We start from the raw sequence: 22,421 nt of genomic DNA, 5'->3' as shown, positions 1-22,421 counted from the left end.
CCAACTTGGCCAATACAGGTAGCAACACTTGAGGGGCAGGAAGAGAGTGTGGCAGCAGAGAATGAGAGAAAGTAGCATAGTTACAGCTTTTTTTTTTGTTATGATTAGGGTAATGCTTTGACGATCCAGGACACAAATCTCAGTGGAACCTGTGTGCCCACAGAGAGGAGAAGGTACATAGAGATGCAATTCTCTGCTAAGGACCCTGGCAAATTTTTACGCTCATCCTTTTCTCATTGTTATTGGAAGGGATTTCTCAATAGCTGCTTCCTTGCTTTCACCCTCTTAGGCTGCAATGGACCACAACTGAAGCAAGCAGAAGGAAGCTTTCCCCCCAGCAGTGCCGGTATTCTAGGAGAAATGCAATAGGGCTGAAGGCTACATCTAGTGTTTTTCTGCTCTTTGCTTTCTCTTGTTTTACATTTGAGCAGGGGAAGTCTTGCCTGACTGTTTCAAAAGTTTTATCAAGCCTTGTATGATAACTGGGTAAGAGGTCACCATCTGGAGAGGATGGTATAAGAGCAGGCAGAAGCTAGGTCAAGTCAGAGGAGATCTGGTTATTGGTTCAGTGGTGTTTCCTGTGGAAAGTTCATCAGAGCTGTGCTCTGAAGTCTATCCAAGCTTCAGTTTACAGGTGAATCTGAATATTCATACTTAGACCTGGGTTGCCTTGAATCTTTCGGAGCCTTTTGGGGGGCAGTGGTTGCCCTGCGGAGTAAAGGAGGCTGCATATGGTGATACACAGGCAACTCCATCAGGTTTGAACACAGGGAGGCAGTGGCTGTTTGGGCTTCTTGAGTCTGCCGTGCGTGATGGAAAAACACCTCAAATTGTCTGAGTTTGTTCACATTCAGACTCTCCTGTGCCTTAAGCCTTATGGAGTAAGTTTTGTTAGGTTTAAGATTAGAAGATGAAAGAATATGTTGCAAATCTCCTCAGCTGATATTTATAGCCAGTACTTTCTTCAAACTAATCTGAGGATCTGTGAAATGTCTTGAAAAATTTCACATGTGTTTTGGCAGAAATGGGATTCTCCACCAAAGGAAAAAGCACAAATTAATATAGTGTGTTATACAATAGGATGAACGGTTAGTGATACAGTAATGGGATAGCAAACAATTATTGCTAGAAATGGCCAGAAGGTAAACAAAATATTGTAACAATTGTCTTATTTTAGTAAGATTGTTATTTCTGATTTCATTTAAGTGAAAGATCCCTGATGGAAGAACCTACAGGAGCAGGATCCTAGGAATGATGAGGCTTGGGGTCCGTCAGCACAGCTCTTGGATCATGGATAGTTTACTTGATTTCAATTAAGTACAAAATTGGCAGCAAGTTAGCAATCCAGTGGGAAGTGAGGAGCCTCAGTTCTTTGTTATATCTGAGCTTATGAACATACTATTACTCCTTGTTCCTGGGTTAACTTCATGTTTGAATGTGGAAGAATTTTCTTTGCTGTTTGAAACAAGTTGGTTTTGACCAATGTGCCTGCGTAATTGAGTTTCCTACAGATTGGTGCCTCTGTAAGATCCCAATGGGGCAAAAGTCTGGCAAACTACTCTAGGCACCAGATTTACATGGGTGCTGATCAGCCAGCCAGTTGCTAACGGTATTCATAGCAACTGAGTTTTGCCTGTTTTTCTTTCAGTTGCAACACTAATTTTGGTCTCCCTCCTCATCCAGCTGCCAATTCTTACTACAGCTATGAGAATGCAGTCATCTTCGAGACTTAAGCGCCTGGAAATTGGCCATGGGGTTAAAAACAAGGGACTGGTGCAGAAGGAATCACAGACAGATGATCAGACAGTATAATCAAAACCGCGTTGTTTTCTTAAGAAACCTGCTAAAATTTAGTAATTTGAATATAAACCAGAAAACGTAATGAGTTGGACCTCAGCAGTTTTTTGGCTCCTATGCCCTGTCAGAAACTTAAATTGCCGTTTGGAAGCCGTGCTTCCATACGGAAATTTTTAAATGGCTAACAGCCAGCGTCACAGCTCTGGGGCATCTTTTCTAGAGATGGGCCCACACTGAGGGGCTGCAAGAGCTGAGCAGGGCACATAGGACGCACAGCGTGCACTGGGGCTTCTCGGCTCTCGAGTCCTCCGGCTGACCTCCAGGATTGCGTGAATCATCGCGGACCCTGCGTCAGAGGTGGGAATGCTGTAAAAAGCAATTTATTTCCTCTTCCTATACACCAAGTACTGCAATATATACAGACTCCTAAGTAAATTATCTAGGATGCATAGCTATAAATTACAGACACACACACCCCAACAGATTTTTAAAAAAACAAAAAACCACCACATATTGTTCTCATGTACTCTTTAGTTACTTTATAGGACTCCCTCTGTTCGTGACTGGTTCTGTTATGTTATTGTTGGAAGAATAAACCTTCTCAAAGTAGATCATCATAAGGATGGAATGTGTCCAGTGACCACTTAAGTAGGAGAAAATCTCTTTGCTGCCAGAACCAGTTTATTGCAGCTGTGATCAAGAAGCGTCTTGTGTGCATTAATTTGTTTGTTCTCCAGTACTGTATTTAATATTGAGACACTCTGCTAATCTCTTTAATGTTACCCAATATTTTTCCAAACCAAAAGTAGATAGAGAAGAAAAGGTCAGAGAGAGCCCCCTGTTTTTTTTTTTTTCAGCACAGATAGGACAGCCTCCTATGTCCAGCATAACTTGGTTACATCAATATGGACCTATTATTGGCAACCAGATGCATTTCCCGCTGCAAGGATTAACTTACATTGCTTGTGTTACTTGTGTAGTGTGTGTACGTTGATAGGCATTGCTCTGTAGTTTTTTTTGTGAAAAGATGGATGGATGTGGTTTTCAACCGTATAACCAAAAGTTAGGATGCCCAGGCTTTTTCCCCTGGCAGTATCATGGATTTCAGCAAACTTTCCTGAGTACTTTGCTTTGTGCCTGCTTCCCCGCCCCTCCCCCCTTCTCTTTTCCTCATCCTCTGTACAGCATTGCTCAGAAGGGGAAAATGGCATCATAGAATAGTTTGGGTTGGAAGGGACCTTTAAAGGCCATCTAGTCCAACCCCCCTGCAAGGAGCAGGGTACATCTCCAACCAGACCCGGTTGCTCACAGCCCCGTCCAACCTGGCCTTGAATGTTTCCAGGGATGGGGCATCCACCACCTCTCTGGACAACCTGTTCCAGTGTTCCACCACCCTCATTGTAAAAAATCTTTTCCTGACATCCAGTCGGAATCTACCTCCCTCTGTTTTAAAACCATTACCCCTTGTCCTATCACAACAGGCCCTACTGAAGAGTTTTTCCCTGTCTTTCCGGGAGGCCCTCTTGAGGTACTGGAAGGTCGCTATAAGGTCTCCTTGGAGCCTTCCCTTCTCCAGGCTGAACAGCCCCAACTCTCTCAGCCTGTCCTCACAGCAGAGGTGCTCCAGCCCTCTGATCATCTTCGTGGCCCTCCTTTGGACTTGCTCCAACAGGGAGAAAAATAGGAGAAAGTTAATCTGATTGTTAACAGCTGCAGATAATTAAACAAGTGTTAGCAGACAGACTACAGTCATAATTGCGTGAAGACCCAGACATGCTTCCTCCATCTCTGGGTTGTACACCCGATGGATGACAAAATGCTGCTGCCATCTCTGCCTCCCACCGCACACCTTGAGACAGAGACCATCCTCATAGCACGTTCCCTACTAAAGGGGTGGGGGGCTAGAGGACAAGCCAGGCGGGAAGGTACATCACTGTATCAGTGTTTTTTTTAGGAGGAAAGAAACCTTCTGACCTGTTTCGGACAAGTGTCTGGAGAACCAGAAGCACTCTTTTGTTGAGGTGGTGGGAGGATATCTTCGGTATCTCTGAGTTTCTAGGTGTTGTCCTGAGAAGAACAGGCAAAGACAGCTGTCTGGGAAGAACAGGTGGGAGGAGTTGACCATCTACAACACGATTAAAGGTTTAGGAATTCATTTTGCTAGAAATCTCATGTGATACGGAGTTTGAATGTGTGAGTAAAGGACACTAATGGGCCAAAAGCTTGAAACAGCACCAGCTGGAAAGACAAGTCATGGTGGAGCTGTATCAGCACCTACATGTGATGTTGTACAGCTCTGCTTGTCTTAGTGAGTTGGCTTGGGGGTATTTCAAATAATTCATGAATACCGTGTCCCAACATGGCTCTTAGCCTTGTAGGCACATGTGAATTCCCATGTAGGGCTCAGGAAGAGGTAGAGACCTCTGGAGAGGATGGGGTTTCTGGTGGCCATTTCCCTCCACAAAACCTGCATAGGGAGGCCAAGAGAGTCGTGTCCCCCGGTCTGCAAAAGCAGGGGAGCTTGGGAGGAGTGGGAGGCACACAGGGCAATGGGTAAAGGCATCAGTCTCCAGGCAAGTCAGTTAGGTTAGATAGAGACACAGATGTCTGAAGCAGACTCCAGGATCTACAGTGAAATTTGAGACAGCCTTGTCTCAAGGCATTCAGATCTGCCTGCAGGCTGGATCTCACTTTTATGCTGTGCCAGGTTCCTACAGTGAAGTTCCAGCAGCGCTTGGCTTTGCGAGGGCCTGTTGGTCCCCAGCCCTGTGGGAGCTGCTGAGCAAGCACACAGGCCTTTGGAGAATGCTGAAGGCTCCCTTCTGCCTGAAAGAGTTCATGTATGCCGAATGCAGAGAGTTCTTCTCCACCTCATCTACTGTCCATTTATCATACAGAAAAGGGATACCAGACTTTTTTAAAAGATGTAACCCTTGTTTCTAAACTTTGATTTCAATTTTATGTGATTTTTTTTAGTTCTATTTTGTCGTTACAGATACTTCAAGAGAAGCCTGTACGTGCAGAAGTAAGCTATGACGACAAAATCCCGTGTGACTGTGAGGAGTGGCTTAATACTGAAGTGCATCAGAACCCAGAGCTGTGCAGGTACTTGTTAGGCTGTGGAAAAAAAATGCAACAGCACTGGTTAAACAGAAAAGCTAAACTATCAGAGATCAAACAATCAGATGATTCAACATCTTTGTCGGTAACATGGACAGTGCGATTGAGCACACCCTCAGCAAGTTCACTGACGACACCAAGCTGTGTGATGCCGTTGACATGCTGGAGGGGAGGGATGCCATCCAGAGGGACCTTGACAGGCTGGAGAGGTGGGCCCATGCCAACCTCACGAAGTTCAATCAGGCCAAGTGCAAGGTCCTGCACCTGGGTTGTGACAATCCCAGGCACAAATCCAGGCTGGGCGGAGAATGGATCGAGAGCAGCCCTGAGGAGAAGGACTTGGGAGTGCTGGTGGACAAGAAGCTCAACATGAGCCAGCAATGTGCCCTTGCAGCCCAGAAGGCCAACCACATCCTGGGCTGCATCAAGAGAAGCGTGGCCAGCAGGTCGAGGGAGGTGATTCTCCCCCTCTACTCTGCCCTGGTGAGACCCTACCTCAAGTACTGCATCCAGCTCTGGAGCCTCCAACATAAGAAGGACATGGACCAGCTGGAGAGGGTCCAGAGAAGGGCCATGAAGATGATAAAAGGGCTGGAGCACCTCTCTTATGAGGACAGGCTGAGAGAGTTGGGGCTGTTCAGCCTGGAGAAGAGGAGGCTCTTCCAGTACCTCAAGGGAGCCTACGAGAAAGATGGGGAGAGGCTGTTCAGTAGGGCCTCTTGTGATAGGACAAGGGGTAATGGTTTTAAAATAGAGGGAGGTAGATTTAGATTAGATATTAGGAAAAAATTTTTTACCATGAGGGTTGTAGAATACTGGAACAGGTTGCCCAGAGAGGCAGTGGATGCCTCATCCCTGGAAACATTCAAGGCCAGGTTGGATGAGACTCTGAGCAACCTGATCTAGTCGGGGACGTCCCTGCTTCTTGCAGGGGGGTTGGACTGGGTGACCTTTAAAGGTCCCTTCCAACCCTAACCATTCTATGATTCTGTGAAGCCTGTACCTCATCAGTCTCCCTTTAAAAGTGATGTGACTTGGTTTTACACACACGCAGGCAAATGTTGCTTGTTTGATTCATACAGGAGGGTGAGTTTATTTTGTATAAACAGAATTAATGTAATTACTTTGTAGGGCATATGCGATGGGCACATTTCATGTGATTTGCAAAGATAAGGCTCCATGGAAGACTTAGAGAAGCATGACTCAATCCTGACTAGGAAGCATTTAGTTCAGTGAGAGCGCACTGCCATAATGAAACAGAAATTCAGGTGGAACAGGATATAATTGCTGCAGGTACTTTAAAACCACCTGATCACTTTTCTGATGACTATATGCAATTAGCCACATAACAGATCTGCCTGCTGGAAGGAGTAAGACGTAAAACTTGTTTCTGCTGTCTCTCATGTGACATGGGGAGAACAAACCCTACTGTCTGTGGAGGAAAGACGAAGCAATCCGCATACCCAAACCAAAATGTTGGTCAGCCTGCTGACATTTAAATCTTGTTGTTCTTCTTGCTCTTCTTCCCTCCATTTTAAGATCTAATTTTTTTTTTCTTTTGCAGTAGTGTAAGTCCCACCGAGGAGCCTGTTGCATGATACAGCATTGTAAGAATGTGCCTAGCTTTATTCTGCTGCAGACCACACTGAAACCTTGCCACAGCATTGCGGATTAAATAAGAATATGGCCTAAGGGTGAGTTGCTGAGAACCACGCTCTCATTTTTCACTTGGTTATTTTTAATGAGAAAACCAGGCAATTCCAAGTAAGAGTTTCAAGGCCAAGAGACATATTCACTCCCAGTGTCAGCAAGCTAATCTGCCTCTTTAAACTCATGGGAGAGAGATTCCCGCTTTACTGCTGGCCCCCTAAATCATTCCCGGGAGAGGTGGCAGGCACATACAGCTGCCCTCCCTCAATGCTCAGCCTTGCACTCTTGTCACTCTCTCGGCAAGTGCTGGCATATTTTGGTTCAAAGGGAAGGGATCAGATCCATTTACGTTGACTGCTACACCTCTGTGGACGTGTACTGTTAGTCCTGATGGGTAGGGATTTGTTTCTAGTGTTTTGGTTTTGCCTTGGACAGATATTAACAGAGCAAGAAAAGAACTTTCCCAGCTGGGAAACTTCCTGTCTAAGACATCTCTGAGGAAGCACCGAATATTCTGGCTACTAGTCAACATGTTGAATCTCAGACTAATTGTTTCACAAAGATCAGGGAAAAGATATGTTGAAAGAGAGAAAACGGTCACTGAGCTTACCTTGGAATGAAGGGGGATCTGCACGGGAAAGGGAGAACTGAGACAGATAAACTAAGAGAGTAAGATGGCAGACATGGCCCCGAAAGAACAGGGTGACGCCATAAATCTGCCAGAACAAGGGAATACCAAGATAAGGTCAGGGAGAACAGAACTGCTGGTGAAGCTAAAGAGAAAATTACTTGAACAGTGAATAAACTATTCAAATTAACATACTAAAATACACACCCCTTAGGCTAGGTAGACCCCCTACTCATAACCCCCCCCTACTCTCAGAGCATGCATAGTGTAAAGTTAGAGCACTGCCACTTTAAATGAAAGCAAAGGATTAGTTAAGCAATCCTGTAAAGGCCTGTATCAGTAAACTTAGAGCTAAGAAGATTCTTGCATTTTTCTGCCTAGAGGAGAAGCCCTGTGTTACAGAAAAGGTGTGAAATATCACCTGGCACCCATCTTTGCACAAGCATGAAATAAACCAGTACCTTGGCTCAGTGTGTGAACTGGTTTTATGCACGCTGGGTGAAACGAGCCCAGATTTGGGACAACAATTTTTGGTGACCCAGATGGGACAGCTGTAGAGCGTTGCCCAGATCGTCTTGCCATTTGCAACGGAGGAGAAGTGGACTGTACAGGACTCCGGCACGCACTCACCTGTTGATCCGGGACTCCTCTGGCTCCTTTCTGATATTGGGTGGTGAGTGACTCAAAGGTGCAGCAGCGCAAAGAAGAGGTATGGTTGGAAAGAGGCGAAGGGAGAATGTAACTCCATCTCTAACAGTCTGCATAAGTTGCATTACTGGAATACGCTGCAATACAAATATGCACGCTAAAATCTTTGATAGGAAGAAGAGGATTCCTATCTTAATCAACAAGGGGGGAAGCTGAGGCTTAGTGTATCAAAAGGTCCGTAGAGGAATTTTTTGTGGGAAAAGAGATGAGAATGTCATCTACCCCAGTACCTCCTTGTACACCATTGGTATGCATCCTAAAACACTGGGATAAATTTGGAGGGGATCCTATGGCTAAAAGTGAAATGAAAAGATATTGTAACCAAGGGTGGCCACATTATAAATTGGAAGATGGAGAACAGTGGGTAGATAATGGGTCTTTGAATTATAATACAATAATACAATTAGTGTTGTTCTGCAGATGAATGGGGAAACGGAATGAAATGCCATATGCTGGTGCTTTTATTACTCTATATAATGATCATAATACTTGGCCTCAATGCAGTCTGAAAGAAAATATGTTTACTTCACTAGAATTGGTAGTTTGAAATGGAAGAAAATGTAAAGGGGGGGTTAGCTACGTCCTGTAGGGATTGTATGAATGGAAAGAAATGTAATTCGCATAGGGAAGATGATGTGTGATTATGAGTAACATCAGCCCCGCCTTGTGGTTCCCAACCTGCACCGCCACCATAGAAAGGGAACGAGAAAAGGGCGGAGAGGGGAGTGGAGGATGAAAGTTTTAGGCCTATATCTGGTAAAAAGAGGGGACAACACCCTATAAAACAAGCCCCTTTGAGACAGGCAGTAGGGCCAGTAGAACAACCAGTTTATGTCCATGTTCCTTTTATAGTGTCAAATTTATTAAACTGGAAACAATCTGTGGGGTTCTGTTGGAATAATCCTGAAGGAATACATGGGCTGCTTAAAACTATTATGATGACCCATCATCCTAATTGGGGACATGTTCAGGCATTAATGGAAACTCTCTTTACCTCCAAAGAAAGATGAGTGGTTTTGGAAAAGGCCAAGGAGGAAGGGGAACACAGAAATAAACAGGAGGATCCAGATCAATTTTCAGCAAGAGAAGACCCTGGCTGGGATCCTAATAATGCCCCAAAAATTAAAAAGCAAAGATGATGAGGGGGATGATCTTGTCATCCTAGAAGATTCGGATAATGTATGAAGGGGACTGGGGTAAAGAATCAGAATTCCCCCAGCTGACTCTCTGGTTCCAGTTAGGTTGGGGAATGAGACAATTGACTTCCTAATTGATAGTGGGGCAACACACTCAGATGTAACTTGTTTTAGAGGAGCATTGAGTAAAATTTGTGTACCTATTGTTGGGGCAACAGGAAAGCATGATCTGCATCCCTTTTTAAAACCCCTGGAATGTGAGATTGGAGGTACCAAGTTAACTCGGAGTTCCAATATGTGCCAGAATGTCCTCTACTGTTATTAGGACGAGATTTTTTTTTTAATGCAAACTGAATGCCCAAATAACCTTTTCCGAGGATTCTGTGCAGCTGCATATTCCACAAGAAGCATCACGGAAAGCCTAAATCTGCTTGTTAACTGAAGAGGACTTTACAAAAGAAATTTGAGATGGAGATATTCCAGAAGCAGTCTTGAACACTGTAATACCTTTGGTATGAGCTTCAGAGAAGCCTAAACAAGCAAACAAAACCATGGCTTCTGTTAAAATAAAGCTTGAGCCAGGGACTCAACCAGCAAGAAAGAAATAATATCCCATAAAGCTGGATGCATGGAAAGGGTTAGAACCCTTGATCAATGTCTTCTTAGAATATGGACTGTTAAGGGAACGTCAGTCAGCCTTTAATACCCCTATACTACTGGTAAAGAAACCTTGATCACAGGAGTATTGACTGGTCCAGGATCTAAGAGAAATCAATTGAGTGACTATTGATGTCTGTTCTGTGGTACCCAATCCATATACATGTCCGTTGAATTTCTTAGGACTGGCAGGATATAGAATTTCTAAGAAAAAGGTACAGATAGTAAAGGAAAAGGTTTGGTATTTAGGTTTTGAAATCTCTAAACGGCAAAGGGAATTGAGCACTGAATGAAAAGAGGCTATAAGCCAAATAGCAGTTCCTAAATCAAAGAAAGAATTGAGGGGATTTCTCAGAATGGCTGGATGGTGCAGGATCTGGATCCCAAATTTTTTACTATTAGCCAAGCTATTGTATGCTGCTATCAAAGGCCCAGGAGAACTCTTGGAGTGGACCCCTGAATGCAGAAAGAGTTTTGATGAAATCAAAAGGGGACTAATGAAAGCTCCTGGTCTGGGCCTGAGAGGTATGACTAAACCTTTCCAATTATCTGTACATGAGAGACAAGTGGCTTCGGGAGTGTTGACACAAATTCTTGGCAGTTGGAAGAGACCTGTGGCTTACTTCTCAAGACAATAAGATGAAGTAAGTAAAGGATCGCCGACTTGCCTGCGTGCTGTAGAAGCCACTGCACTGCAAGTTGAAGAAGTGCACAAGTTAGCTTCAGGGCAGCCCATGACAGTGCTAGTTCCTCATTCTGTAATGGCGATTTTACATCAAAAAGGGCGTCATTGGATATCCCCAAGTCAAGTGCTGAAGTATCAAGCCAGCCTACCAGAACAGGACAATACTACACTTGAAACAGTTTTGTCTCTGAACCCAGCCATGCTGTTACCCATTGCAGAACATGAGCCTTTACAACATGATTGCCTGGCTACCATTGAACAAATGTATGTCAGCAGGCCTGATCTCAGAGATGAACTGCTAAATGATGCAGATCTGGAATTATTCACTGATGCTAGCAGCTTTGTGCAGAATGGGGAAACAAGGGCCGAATATGCGGTAGTAACCTGCTGGGAAGATGTAGAAGCTCGACCTCTTCCACACAATACGTCTGTGCAGGAAGCAGAAATAATTGCCTTAACCCGAGCCCTTGAAATCTGAAAAGGACAAAGAGTAAATATATATAAAGATTAAAAATATGCCTTTGGAGTGGTTCATGCCCACGGTCCTGTTTGGAAAGAATGAGGATTATTAAGTTCCCAAGGACATCCTATCAAATATGGACAAGAGATTATGAAATTGCTACAAGCAGTTTTAGAGACCAAAAAAGTAGCAATAATGTGTTGCAAGGCCCATCAAAACGGGACAAGGGGAACTCGTACAGGGAAATAGAAGAGCTGATTCAGCCGCAAAGAAAGCTGCTATGCAAGAATGAATAGTTGGGGCTCTGGCTCCTGACAAGAGAATAGATCTGCGTCCGCCTCAATATACTGAAAAGGAGGATAAATTGGCAAAGACTTTAAAATGCTCTGAAAGTGAAGAAGAGTGGTGGGTAACTCCGTATCAACAACCCCTCACCACATCTAAAGTGATGCAAGGCCTCCTTCAAAAGACCCATGAAGAAACTCATAGGGGAGCTGATGCCGTGATAAGCAGTGTTAGAAAATGTGCCATGGGCTGAAGATGCAAACCCTTGCAAATATACCAGTAAAAAGCTGCAAAATTTGTTGTGCCATTAACCTAAAAGTACAAAGACAGCCACCAATGTGGGATATAAAAAGAGGAATTACTCAGGGAGAATATTGGCAGATAGACTTCTCTGAGTTACTAAGGTGTAATCAAGATAAATATTTATTGGTTTTTACTAGGTACTTTCTTAGGTTGGCCGAAGGCTTTCCTTCATCGCACCAGTTGGGCTTGAGAGGTACTTTAATCAGCGAGCCCCCAACCTTTGGATTCACCAGTGCATGTCTTTTTAAACCAGGAGACTATGTCTACATATGAACTCTGAAAGATGAACCACTGAGAGAAGAGTGGAAAGGACCTTTCCTGGTGCTTTTGACCACACATAGAGCAGTAAAAGTGGAAGGAGTTAATCAGTGGATTCACTATACCGGAGTAAAAAAAGCTCCTCCCGAAAAGCAGTGGACTTCAGTCCCCACTGGGGATTTGAAACTAAAGATCTCCAGAAACATCTGAACTAATGAACAGTACTTGGAGTTTGGAAGTGCCTGTGCTGAACTGGGCTGTCCTCAAGGATTCTTAATATTGTTTTATGTATTGGTAGTACTAACTCCTATAACCTTAACCTTGCTTTGCAGAAACTTGAATTTAATTAAGGATAATGAGCATTATAAGAAAGAAGGAAACCATTATTTCCTTAAAATTAATAATGATGATAATTAGTGTAAAGTATACAAATCTTACCATACAAGCTACACCCTGGGAAGAAAATGTGCATTTCAAACTTGCTCATTAGATATGGTCTTAGCTTTGAAAGGAGGGGTTCATACCGTAATTAACACAAGTTGTTGTGTAAATCTGGCAGCAAACGTGAATCCTACCTGATGTACAAAAGACGATACTGCTTTTGGGTTTGCTGAAATCTGGATTTGACTTACTTCATGGTTTCCTGATTTTGGAGGTACGTTTAGAAAGATCATAAGTGTAGTAGTCATCAGAATGGTGATGTTTGTGTGTCTTTTTGTGATAATTCAATGTTTTATTCAATGCACTAGCAACATAGCAAGGATCCAAAAGGATTTAGAAAACGAGACTTGGGGAAAGTTAGATTTGCCTTCCTAAGTCTCAGAGTAGGGAATTTGTTGAATCTCAGACTAATTGTTTCAAACAGATCAGGGAAAAGATATGTTGAAAGAGAGAAAACGGTCACTGAGCTTACCTTGGAATGAAGGGGGATCTGCACGGGAAAGGGAGAACTGAGACAGATAAACTAAGAGAGTAAGATGGCAGACATGGCCCCGAAAGAACAGGATGACGCCATAAATCTGCCAGAACAAGGGAATACCAAGATAAGGTCAGGGAGAACAGAACTGCTGGTGAAGCTAAAGAGAAAATTACTTGAACAGTGAATAAACTATTCAAATTAACATACTAAAATACACACCCCTTAGGCTAGGTAGACCCCCTACTCATAACCCCCCCCTACTCTCAGAGCATGCATAGTGTAAAGTTAGAGCACTGCCACTTTAAATGAAAGCAAAGGATTAGTTAAGCAATCCTGTAAAGGCCTGTATCAGTAAACTTAGAGCTAAGAAGATTCTTGCATTTTTCTGCCTAGAGGAGAAGCCCTGTGTTACAGAAAAGGTGTGCTAGCTTTGTGAAATATCACCTGGCACCCATCTTTGCACAAGCATGAAATAAACCAGTACCTTGGCTCAGTGTGTGAACTGGTTTTATGCACGCTGGGTGAAACGAGCCCAGATTTGGGACAACAATTTTTGGTGGCCCAGATGGGACAGCTGTAGAGCGTTGCCCAGATCGTTTTGCCATTTGCAACGGAGGAGAAGTGGACTGTACAGGACTCCAGCACACACTCACCTGTTGATTGGGAACTCCTCCAGCTCCTCTCCAAGGTCAGGTGGTGAGTGCTACAACGTGGCTACTACAATGCTTAAATTTCCGAAAAGAATTGCAATGCTTTCTGAGGCTTCCACCGCTCACCCCGTCTCTGCTACTAGCTCAGATTTTTGAGATCTCCCAGTGCTGCTAGTATCACATGGAGGAAAAAGCGCAGAGAAAACTCCCGTTTGTTAGATGCGAGGCTGCTTCCCATGCTGAGGCACTGGAGGGTTTTTGTCCTGTGTACAGCCAGTCGCAAGTGCTGCTGTCTGAGGATTAATCCATGATCTCTGGGAAACCGAAACTTCAAATAATTCTTCTCGTTGTTTGTACCACACTGCAGGAATTTCAGTGACTCATAAATCCTGTTTTTTCAAAGGGAGGGAAGTACTTGAAAAACATCATGTGGAGCTTCAATGTCCTCGCCTATTTCACGGACCAAGTCCTACTAACCAGGACGTGTTACATCTCTTTGCTTGTACACTCACCTCATCTTTCTTGCTCTAAAACAAGGTACAGTAAGTGAGATCTGTGAGTTTGCTGTTACCCTCTATGTATTTCTATATGCCACACCACAATACTAGGACTTTCTGCAGAGCAGCCATATACCAAATAAAAAAGCAGTTGCAAAAAGGAAAAGTTAAGAAAAAAAATGAAAGGATTATAGCTAAAAGGAAGATATTATTTAGCCACCTTTGTGCTTGCAACCAACTTTGATATTAAGTATACCAAAAGCAGAACAGGATGAACAGCAAAAAACAACACCCCCCCCCCCAAAAAACCAACCAAAACCCCACACCCATGCAAATGTTGGGGAAATTGCTTTCTTTGACTTACCGACAAATCTTTGCGTATTTTCTGCAGTTTAGTAAGCCCACTAGAGGAATACTATTTCTTTCTATTCTGTCCTATGCTTATCTCTACTTCTGCAGCCAAATGCACAGCTTGCCTTTTGCACATTGCTGTCTGCCATCTTTTTAGATGCTCAGAAGCCCATTTGGGATGAAACACCAAGCCTTAGTACATCTAATAGTGATTTTTCTTGATTTTTTTTTTCTTTTGAGTGCAAGGAGATGATCTGCAAAAATGCATGTTAAAAAAAAATTGATCAAACATCAGGGGTTTTTTTAAGTTATTGTCATCTAAATTAGGAATATCTCCCTTGACCTTTCTCTTTCTTAATGGCAAGGTGACCTAAGACTTCAAAATTCCCATTGCTTCTTAGGGCCCTGTCAGTTAAAGCGATGTTTGAGAACATCTAGCCAATGTTCTTCAGGGTAGCTGCAGTAGATTATTCAGATTTTTCATGGCCTTACGATTTTTTAAGCAAAAGTACTTCCACTTAAAGAAGCGCTTGCACCCTTTTGAGCCTTCACCACTCTTAGTGAAGCTTAGCAGCAACAGCCTGCTGAGATACTCTAAAGACAAAAGGTTTTAGCTCATTGCTTAAGTTCAAAAGCAAGCTGCTTTAAGCTCTTGCGTAGCACAGCAGCAGCACTGAGGTACAGAGGCTCAAAAATCTTGCAGTGGCCTTGTGTATAAAGACACTTCAACTTAGTAAAGACAGCTTTGGCATTCATCAGAGGTAGCCTGTCCTTAGGAAATTGCACAGACGACGTGGAAATGATTACTACTTTAAGACAGAACTATCCACAGTCCTCTAACACATACCACAGGATCCTTAAGGTTATCAGCAGAACTTAATTCTGTACCTCTACCCCAAAATATGGAAGCATTTTATTTCATTACTCAACCACAAAATTGTGTAGCTGAGGTATCAGAAGTAACTTGCATCAACAGGGAGAGGTAACTGACTCCTAGGTGACAGAAGCATGTGACGGTACAAGACCTGAGAGAAGCCCTCTGTCTCCCAACACAATTCTCAAAGTCTGTGTAAACCCTTTATGTAAGAGGCAAAAGGCAAGGTGGTCCAACAACAAGCAATCTTGCACCGCACCAGTTTCCTTCTGGCCTTCTACTCACAGTAGGCTGTGAATACTTGCATTCTTACTTTTGACAAAACCTTTTTAATATGGTTTTTGCCCAGAATATCACAGTACATGATATAAAAGGGAACTTTTAAATTTAATTTTCATTACTTCATTTATTGGATGTAAAAGGTCCATCTCAACATAACCAAGAAATGATAAAATACAATGTTCAAATTTTTATACCTGTGAGTTTTTATTATTGCAGAACACAGAGATGAACGAACATTAACCTAAACGGAACCACAAAACCACATTACTCAACCACAAAACAGTGTACTTAAGGAATCAGAGAAGTGACAAAAACATGTTATTTCAGAATAAACCTACAAGTCCTAAATATTTAAAAGTTCAACTGGTGGTGGCTTAAGAGGAATCTTTCCCAATGTAAACCTTTTTGCTTCAAATTGTTTCAACTCTTCAGCTGTTAATTCGCTCTTTGGTGTAAATAACTTTTCTGATGTAGTATTGTTTGTGACTGCAGAAGGTGCTGATGTTATGTTATGTGCAGAGGCACTGGCAGTCTGTCCAAATAAAGTAGTGCTTGAATGGGAGGGAGAAGCTGCTAGTGCTGCATTAAAACCTCCAAAGGCTGTCGGCAGAGTGGTGCTTGAAGGGTTCATAGCAGAAGAACTGCCAAACCCTGAAAACCCAGAAGCTCCAAAACCACCAGTTGTTTGAGAAGTTTTAAAAGAGAAGGAGGCTGCAGATGGAACCACCGGGCTGCCAAAACCAACAGAATGGGATACACTAGGAGAGGACATCGCACCAAACGCAGGACGATTAAAAGCAGCAGAAGAGCTGCTCCCAAAAGCAGGAGTGTTTCCAGATGATGCACCAACGAGACTGGAACTTGTCTGAAAGGAGAAACCGCTAGCACTGTTACTGCTGCTGTTCACAGGAAAGCCTGCAATTATAAAATTGATGAAAAGTGTTAGAATGGGTACACCTGTGATAGTAAATCACTGCCGTATTTCTATAATGCAGTAGAAGAAAAGCTCAAGAAAACATTTAACTGTTGGTTCTTAATGCAGGAACTTACTTGACGAGCCAAAGCTTGATGTTTGCTGTCCTCCAAATCCAAAGGCAGGTGATGGCTGAGTGACCGTGTTCTTCAGTTCAGATAGCTTAAGAAATTAAAAATACATAAATGAAAATTAGATTGCAAAGCAGGGAAATGTCTTTCAATAAATACTTGGAAGCAAAACTATAGCTGCCCAGTCGCATTTAATATGACTTAGTCTAAGTTTACAGTGATCACTTTCATCACAACTGCATGCTCTTGCAGCTATGAACAAAATGCTTTAAGGCTTATGCACTATTCTGCTCCAGAAACACAAATATATTACAATTTACAGATGTTTGTCTGTCAGTTAATGACCTGAACACCCCTTCGAGCTCTCATTCTCACCTCTTGCCTATTTCAGTTCGTGCTTTACGACCGCATCTATCTATGTCATTGCTCTGACTTAGTCTGTTCTCTCACCTTGGCACATCTAATATTCTGTGCTAAAGCCCAAATCCCACTTCTTCACTTTCAGTGCTGAACACACCAAGGGGTATGATCAGAGTGCCAAAACTTTAATGCACTTCATGCATTCTCCACTTAAATCAACGTACTCTGTTTCCCTGGCCATTTAATATTGGTTTTATCTCAAGCAATCTTCATAGCAGAAATTAATGTTGGCAGTTGTGGGACAGTTTGGTGGGATGTGTCTAAAATAATATAAATCTGAGAAAAAAAATTTGCCCAAGATTAAATAAAAAAAATGGGATCAGGAACAGAAACATTTTACCTTTCATTAACACTCACCAAAGCTGCTTTTGTTGATGCATTTAAAGCTTTCAACTGAAGCAGTCGATTTTTCCATTGATTTGCTAACTGTTGGACAGAATTTATCTAAAAAAGGAGGAAAAGAAAAGCATGCTTTTATTATTGATGAAAACTTAAAAAAAAATTAAAAGAAAATGATCTGACAACTCAACAGAAAGATTATTTCTAGAATTTGAAAAAAAAAAACCTTCATTAAGTCAAAAAGGCAAGATTTTTCCTCTTTAATTTAAATCAGCTCCTTTAATGTGATCCAACATATTACTGCACAGAACATATGCAGCAATAAATAGTACCTGTGTCTGTCTGATAGCTATGATTAAAGTATTACATGAGAAACTGGAAAGTCATGAAATAACTTACTTTTCAGGAATTTCAAACCTCAATTTCCTATATTTAAGTTTATCAACATACCTTATTCGAAGCCTGGCCTAATTTAATGTTCCTTAAAAACTAACCAAGTAAACCATATAGTGTCCCAAATGCCTGTAAGAGTGCAATGAGTGATCTTTTCCTAATTCCTTAATTTTTCTAGAGTCTTATATCACAAACATCAATAATTCTTTTGTGTCTAGTCACATGGTGGAAGATCATGTTGCTTGGTATCAGCTCTTACACAACAGAGTGGGAAGTTCAGATTTTGACCCAGTTTAAGAATAGAAACACATGCTTTGGAAAAGCCATGCTGTACTTAAAACATTCTGTGAGAGAACTGTATCATACATATATCATCTATATAATGACACTTTCATGAACTTGCACTCAGTGCTTCAGTGAGACCACAAATGGCTTGGTTTATTTTATTTTTTAATAATCAGGCATAGTGTGTCGCTCAATAATTTCGTTTTATTTTTTTAATCAAAGGATTTGTTTTAAGAAAAAAAAAATCTCTCCTCTGTCTCTGAAAAGGCAATGCTGGTAATTCCAAACACATGAAGCAAGAATGGTGACAACAGCTTTTCCTTCTGTAATACAGAACCAACATTGATTGTAACATTGATTTAGTTTATACTTGCATCCACCCAATAGCCTAATTCCTTTTCTGGCACAACATTAACCAATATCAAGCTTCCTTGATATTGACAGGACTACGAGGGAGGAACAACACCTAGAAATTTAGATATATTTCTATAAAAACATATATTACTTCCTTTCTAGAAACGTATATACTCCTTTAAACATATCTGCTCTTTTCAGCATTAGTTCCCTGCAATAAAGGTATGTAAAAGAACAAGGTCCAGTAAACTTCCACAGTCTTCTACCTAAAGCACCATATATCCAGCTGTATCAATCCACCTGACTAAGAGCAGAAAGCATTAAACCTTTGAGACAGGACTCAAACAACGCACAAGAACACGGATACGACTAAGACAAGGAGTGTCTAGACTGAGAAAAGACCATCCATTTAACTGAGGCTAGCTAAAAGTCTATTGCCATCACTTTCTGTAGGAGCTGATGTGTCAAGACATTTAGGCCACCAGTTTTAGAAGCCCAGATCTGACAGCTTGAACCTGTGATCTCAGACAGAAATAGGAAGGTAGAGCATACAGACCAGCAGGTATTTTTGCATTTTATTTGGTGCACAGTAATGTAAAAATACTTTGTCATTCTGACAATCTCCTAGAGTTTGGTAATTAAATGAATCAAGAGTTGCTACCTGAAGAATAGTAACAAATCCTATCGCGAAATGTTGACATGAAATTCAGCATTTTTAAAATACTTACATAGTCCTGAATGTTATTGTTTGCCCTGCAGTTATAATACTCCAGATGCAGTTCTTCTGGCGAGAAATCCGCAAAGCCTGTAAGGAGAGGAATAATCAAAAACCTCCAAGAAAATATATTAATACTTCAAATTGCCCTCTAGAGTTATGAAGAAGTGGGCCTTGGTAGAGATTATTATCTGTAGGAAGTCAGACACAGTTGAAAACACAAAAGAGATTTGTTACAGAACTTCAAAGACATGAATGTCCCAAATCAATTTGCCATAATCCAATATTCCTTTCTGTTCCATCCCAAGGCAAATCATCACCTTGCAAATGGTTCCACAGAGATGCAATGGTGTGAACAAATGTAAGAAACATCCTAAATAGCAACAATATGCAGCATTACCTACCTGAGATATTACGCTTTTCTTTCATTGGCGAATAAGATGAAAACATCCATTGTCCTGAAGATTCCCAAATTTCCATGTCTTTCATTACACATTCGCTAGAAAAATTAAAATAAAAATCACAGATGAAGGTGAAATTGTATGGTCAAAACAAAACCAGCAGAAGCAATTGCCTAGTCTGAATCTAAAGTCAGATTCAAATACTTGCTACCATGAAAATTAATGAAGTGTGACACTAGTCAGAATGAACAAGAGCAGTACTCAGTTCTCTGTAGGAAAAATGCACTTACTCGGGAAGATACATAAATGTCCCTTCCAAGCACTTTACTTTTATCATCTAACTGCAAGTAAATCAAACCAGATCTTAAAAAAAAAAAAAATCCCCAAGCACACACAGTCTATTTTAATTCTTGTATGGCATATGCTATCACAGGACTCTCCCTGAAGCTGTAGATCACAATACCATTTTAAACCTTTTCAATACTAGATGATTTTACAATATAAATGAACATATACAGTATTAAACAGCAAATTTCAGAGGGAAAATAAAAAATAAAAAAAAGAGAGGAAAAAAACAAAGAGCTAAGTGCTCCATGTAAGTTTTGGGAAAAGAATCAAAAGCATAAAAATCCAGACATTGCAAAAGCAGAGAAAGAGAAGCTACATCAACAAAAGTAAGTCCAAATGTAAACAGGCAGTGAAAGGGTAAAAACTGAAGCAGACCAGCAGATCACTACAGAGTTACAAACAAAGATTCTAAGTATTTCAGGTGTTTGTAATACAATATACATTCATGTTTGAGAAGCTGAAGAAATAATCTGTTAAGCATTTTCTTAATGTAATCTTAAAAAAAAACCTGAAAAGTCCTTCCAAAACCCTGCTGCTTCAGGAAGTCACACTGCCTGTTGCTTCTCATCACCTGCCCTATAATTGCCTTGAACCTGCTGGTCCCTCTCAACTGACTAACATACACGTATGTGAAACCGGTTTTCAGTAGTTTTGCTACTGACAGAACAATTTGTTATCTTAAGCATCAGGAAAACTAAGTCAAATAGTGCATTCTTCTCAAAGAGTTTTAAAAAAATGGTTGAAATGCTGTCCCAGGGGCTCTGACCCCTTATTTTCAAGTACTGAAATCTTTGTTTCCTTCCTTATCCTCCTGCCCACAACTTAAAGACCAAACCACCTTACTAGTATCACAGTTGTCTAGCTGCTCAACCCAGGGTCAAAACAAGGATCGCTTTCTTCCCGTGCCAGCATAACTCAGGAGAACTAAATGAAGCAGTGTCTTCTATGGTTCTTACTACATGACCCCCTCCTTGTGACTGTCTTCTGTGTTATCTCTACTAAAGTCAGTAAGCTTTCAAATTGCTCATTCTAAATGCTTTCAGTGAGATAGGACTATAACTTACAGAAGTCTCTCCTCTTCATTTTTGTAGCCATCAGCACTATTTTGACTGTTCATTAATGCAGAGAATCTGTTCTGTGAAAAGTCTGCATTTCTGCTGCTGCCGCTCGAGGATCCAGAGTCAGAGGAGCCAAAAAGTCCTCTTCCATGATCTCTGCTGCCACCCCACGCATTAGACTTAAAGGCAGATGGCTGGCTAACATTAGCGTATGTCTGGTTAGCAGTACCCCATCCTCCTCCTCCGCTAGTACCTTCCAATGGAAAAAAAAAACACAAAACAAAACAACAAAAAAACTCTTAAATGGTTAAGATAGTATTTAAACAGCACAACATCAACAAAAACTGCAAGTGGAACTATTCTTATGGTGGCAATAAGAAGTCTGAAAAGAAAACATAGTTTTTTTCCTAATGAGCTAACCTGATTGTTTAGTGAGCTTAACCCAGTGAGTTACCCAGGGTGCTTCCTCAGTCAGAGGGACATGTGAACTCACATCACAGTGCCAACACCACCACACTGGCACTGCAGAAAAGAGGCTGTTTTGTTTCTGTTTTGCTTATGTTCTTTCATAAAGTAACTACCCCAGAGGGGGGGAGGGGGGGGGGAAGTTAACTCACAGTATATTTACATGAGGGGCTCCTCCCTACACAGCTACAGCAGTGGCTCTGTTACACAGTAAGGGTCTCCCCAGTTAAGTTTTAAGACCTCGGACACATCTCTGTATACATTACAGGCAAACTCCGGCCCTCCTTCAGGCGGTATCAAGACAAACCACCGCGGTCACGCTACTGTTTTGCCGTGACTGTATCTATCTGCTCGACGGCATCGCCCATCGCGTCTCTTGCGTTCCGAAAGCTTCCAAAACCCCACAGCCCATTCCAATTCAAACAACCATAGAAAGGTACAACACGCAGGTGCTTCAAACTCGCTCGCTGCTCTTACAGGCGAAGTTTTTGGAGTTGTTTTCCTGTTCCCTCTGTTCTCGGGGCACATTTTGCAGCACCTTCGCCAGAACCCAATCCCCAAGGGCCGAAAACAGACGCTGCCGCCGACAGCCCAAGGCGAAGACAGGCGAGGCGGGGCTGCTTCGCTTCGAAGCCCACCCCCGCCCCCAGCAGCGGGCCCCGCCGCCCACCGCTGCACCTTCAGCCGCCCGCCCGCCTCCCGCTCCCCGGGCTGGAGGCCGCAGAGGCGGCCGTGCGGCCCCAGCGCCCTCCCCCGCCGCGCTCGGTGCTACCTTGGTGGTGGCGAGCAGAGGACCCATGGCGGCCGCCGGCAGGATGCTGGTTCCAGCACCTCTCGCCGAAGCGGCAGCGGCCCTGGAGGAAGAACTGACAGATGGCCATGGCGGCCCACCGCCCCGCCGCCGCCAGGCGCCGCCACCCGCACGTCAGAGACATGCGCCGCGCAACCAGGCGGGCCAGCCACGGCAGAGAGGGCGGGCCGCGCTGCGCGTCCATCGCCGCCGGCTTCAGCCTCGCTGCTGCTGCCGCCCGCTCAGCCGCCCTGGGCAACTGTTGTCACTACGGGGCCCGAACGGCCTCCGCGCCGCTAAGGGTAGATTCTGGAGCGTAACGGTCGAGAATGCGGATGGGGGGGGGGGCCTGGGGCCCGGCTTCCCTACGCACGAGAAGGCAAAAAGAGCAGGGGAAGGGCGGGCTGGCAGCCCGGGAGCTCCACCGGCACACACGGGCCCGGGAAGGAAGGGGATTCGCTTTCTGGACCGCACGGAAACGAAATGGCCGAGCCTGGGGGCCGGGACACACGGCGAGGTGAAGAAGCGCCCAGGTGCACATCAACACTG

General features: G+C 43.0%; 1 protein-coding gene across 1 annotated transcript; it reads right to left on the bottom strand.

The window, feature by feature from the left end:
* Positions 1-15,364: 15,364 nt before the first annotated feature.
* On the bottom strand, positions 15,365-21,987 carry NUP42 (nucleoporin 42). The gene is made up of 7 exons (XM_086741587.1): positions 21,855-21,987; positions 20,624-20,870; positions 19,215-19,309; positions 18,824-18,900; positions 17,082-17,168; positions 16,311-16,395; positions 15,365-16,175 (listed from the first exon to the last, which is right to left on the bottom strand). The coding sequence occupies exons 1-7, from the start codon at positions 21,961-21,963 to the stop codon at positions 15,604-15,606; spliced, it is 1,272 nt and encodes a 423-aa protein (XP_086597713.1). The 5' UTR covers positions 21,964-21,987; the 3' UTR covers positions 15,365-15,603.
* Positions 21,988-22,421: the final 434 nt, after the last annotated feature.

The sequence above is a fragment of the Chlamydotis macqueenii genome, chromosome 2 (genome assembly GCF_036417535.1).
Source record: "Chlamydotis macqueenii isolate bChlMac1 chromosome 2, bChlMac1.mat, whole genome shotgun sequence".
Classification (NCBI taxonomy): Eukaryota; Metazoa; Chordata; class Aves; order Otidiformes; family Otididae; genus Chlamydotis; species Chlamydotis macqueenii.
This window is presented reverse-complemented; position numbering and strand designations above follow the sequence as displayed.

Excerpts from the sequence above, each read along its gene's own strand:
- NUP42 (XM_086741587.1), bottom strand. The coding sequence starts at position 21,963 with ATGGCCATCTGTCAGTTCTTCCTCCAGGGCCGCTGCCGCTTCGGCGAG. Across the intron at positions 20,871-21,854 it reads CTCTGCTCGCCACCACCAAG|GTACTAGCGGAGGAGGAGGA; the intron begins GTAGCACCGAGC and ends TTCCATTGGAAG. Across the intron at positions 16,176-16,310 it reads ATCAAGCTTTGGCTCGTCAA|GCTTTCCTGTGAACAGCAGC; the intron begins GTAAGTTCCTGC and ends TTATAATTGCAG.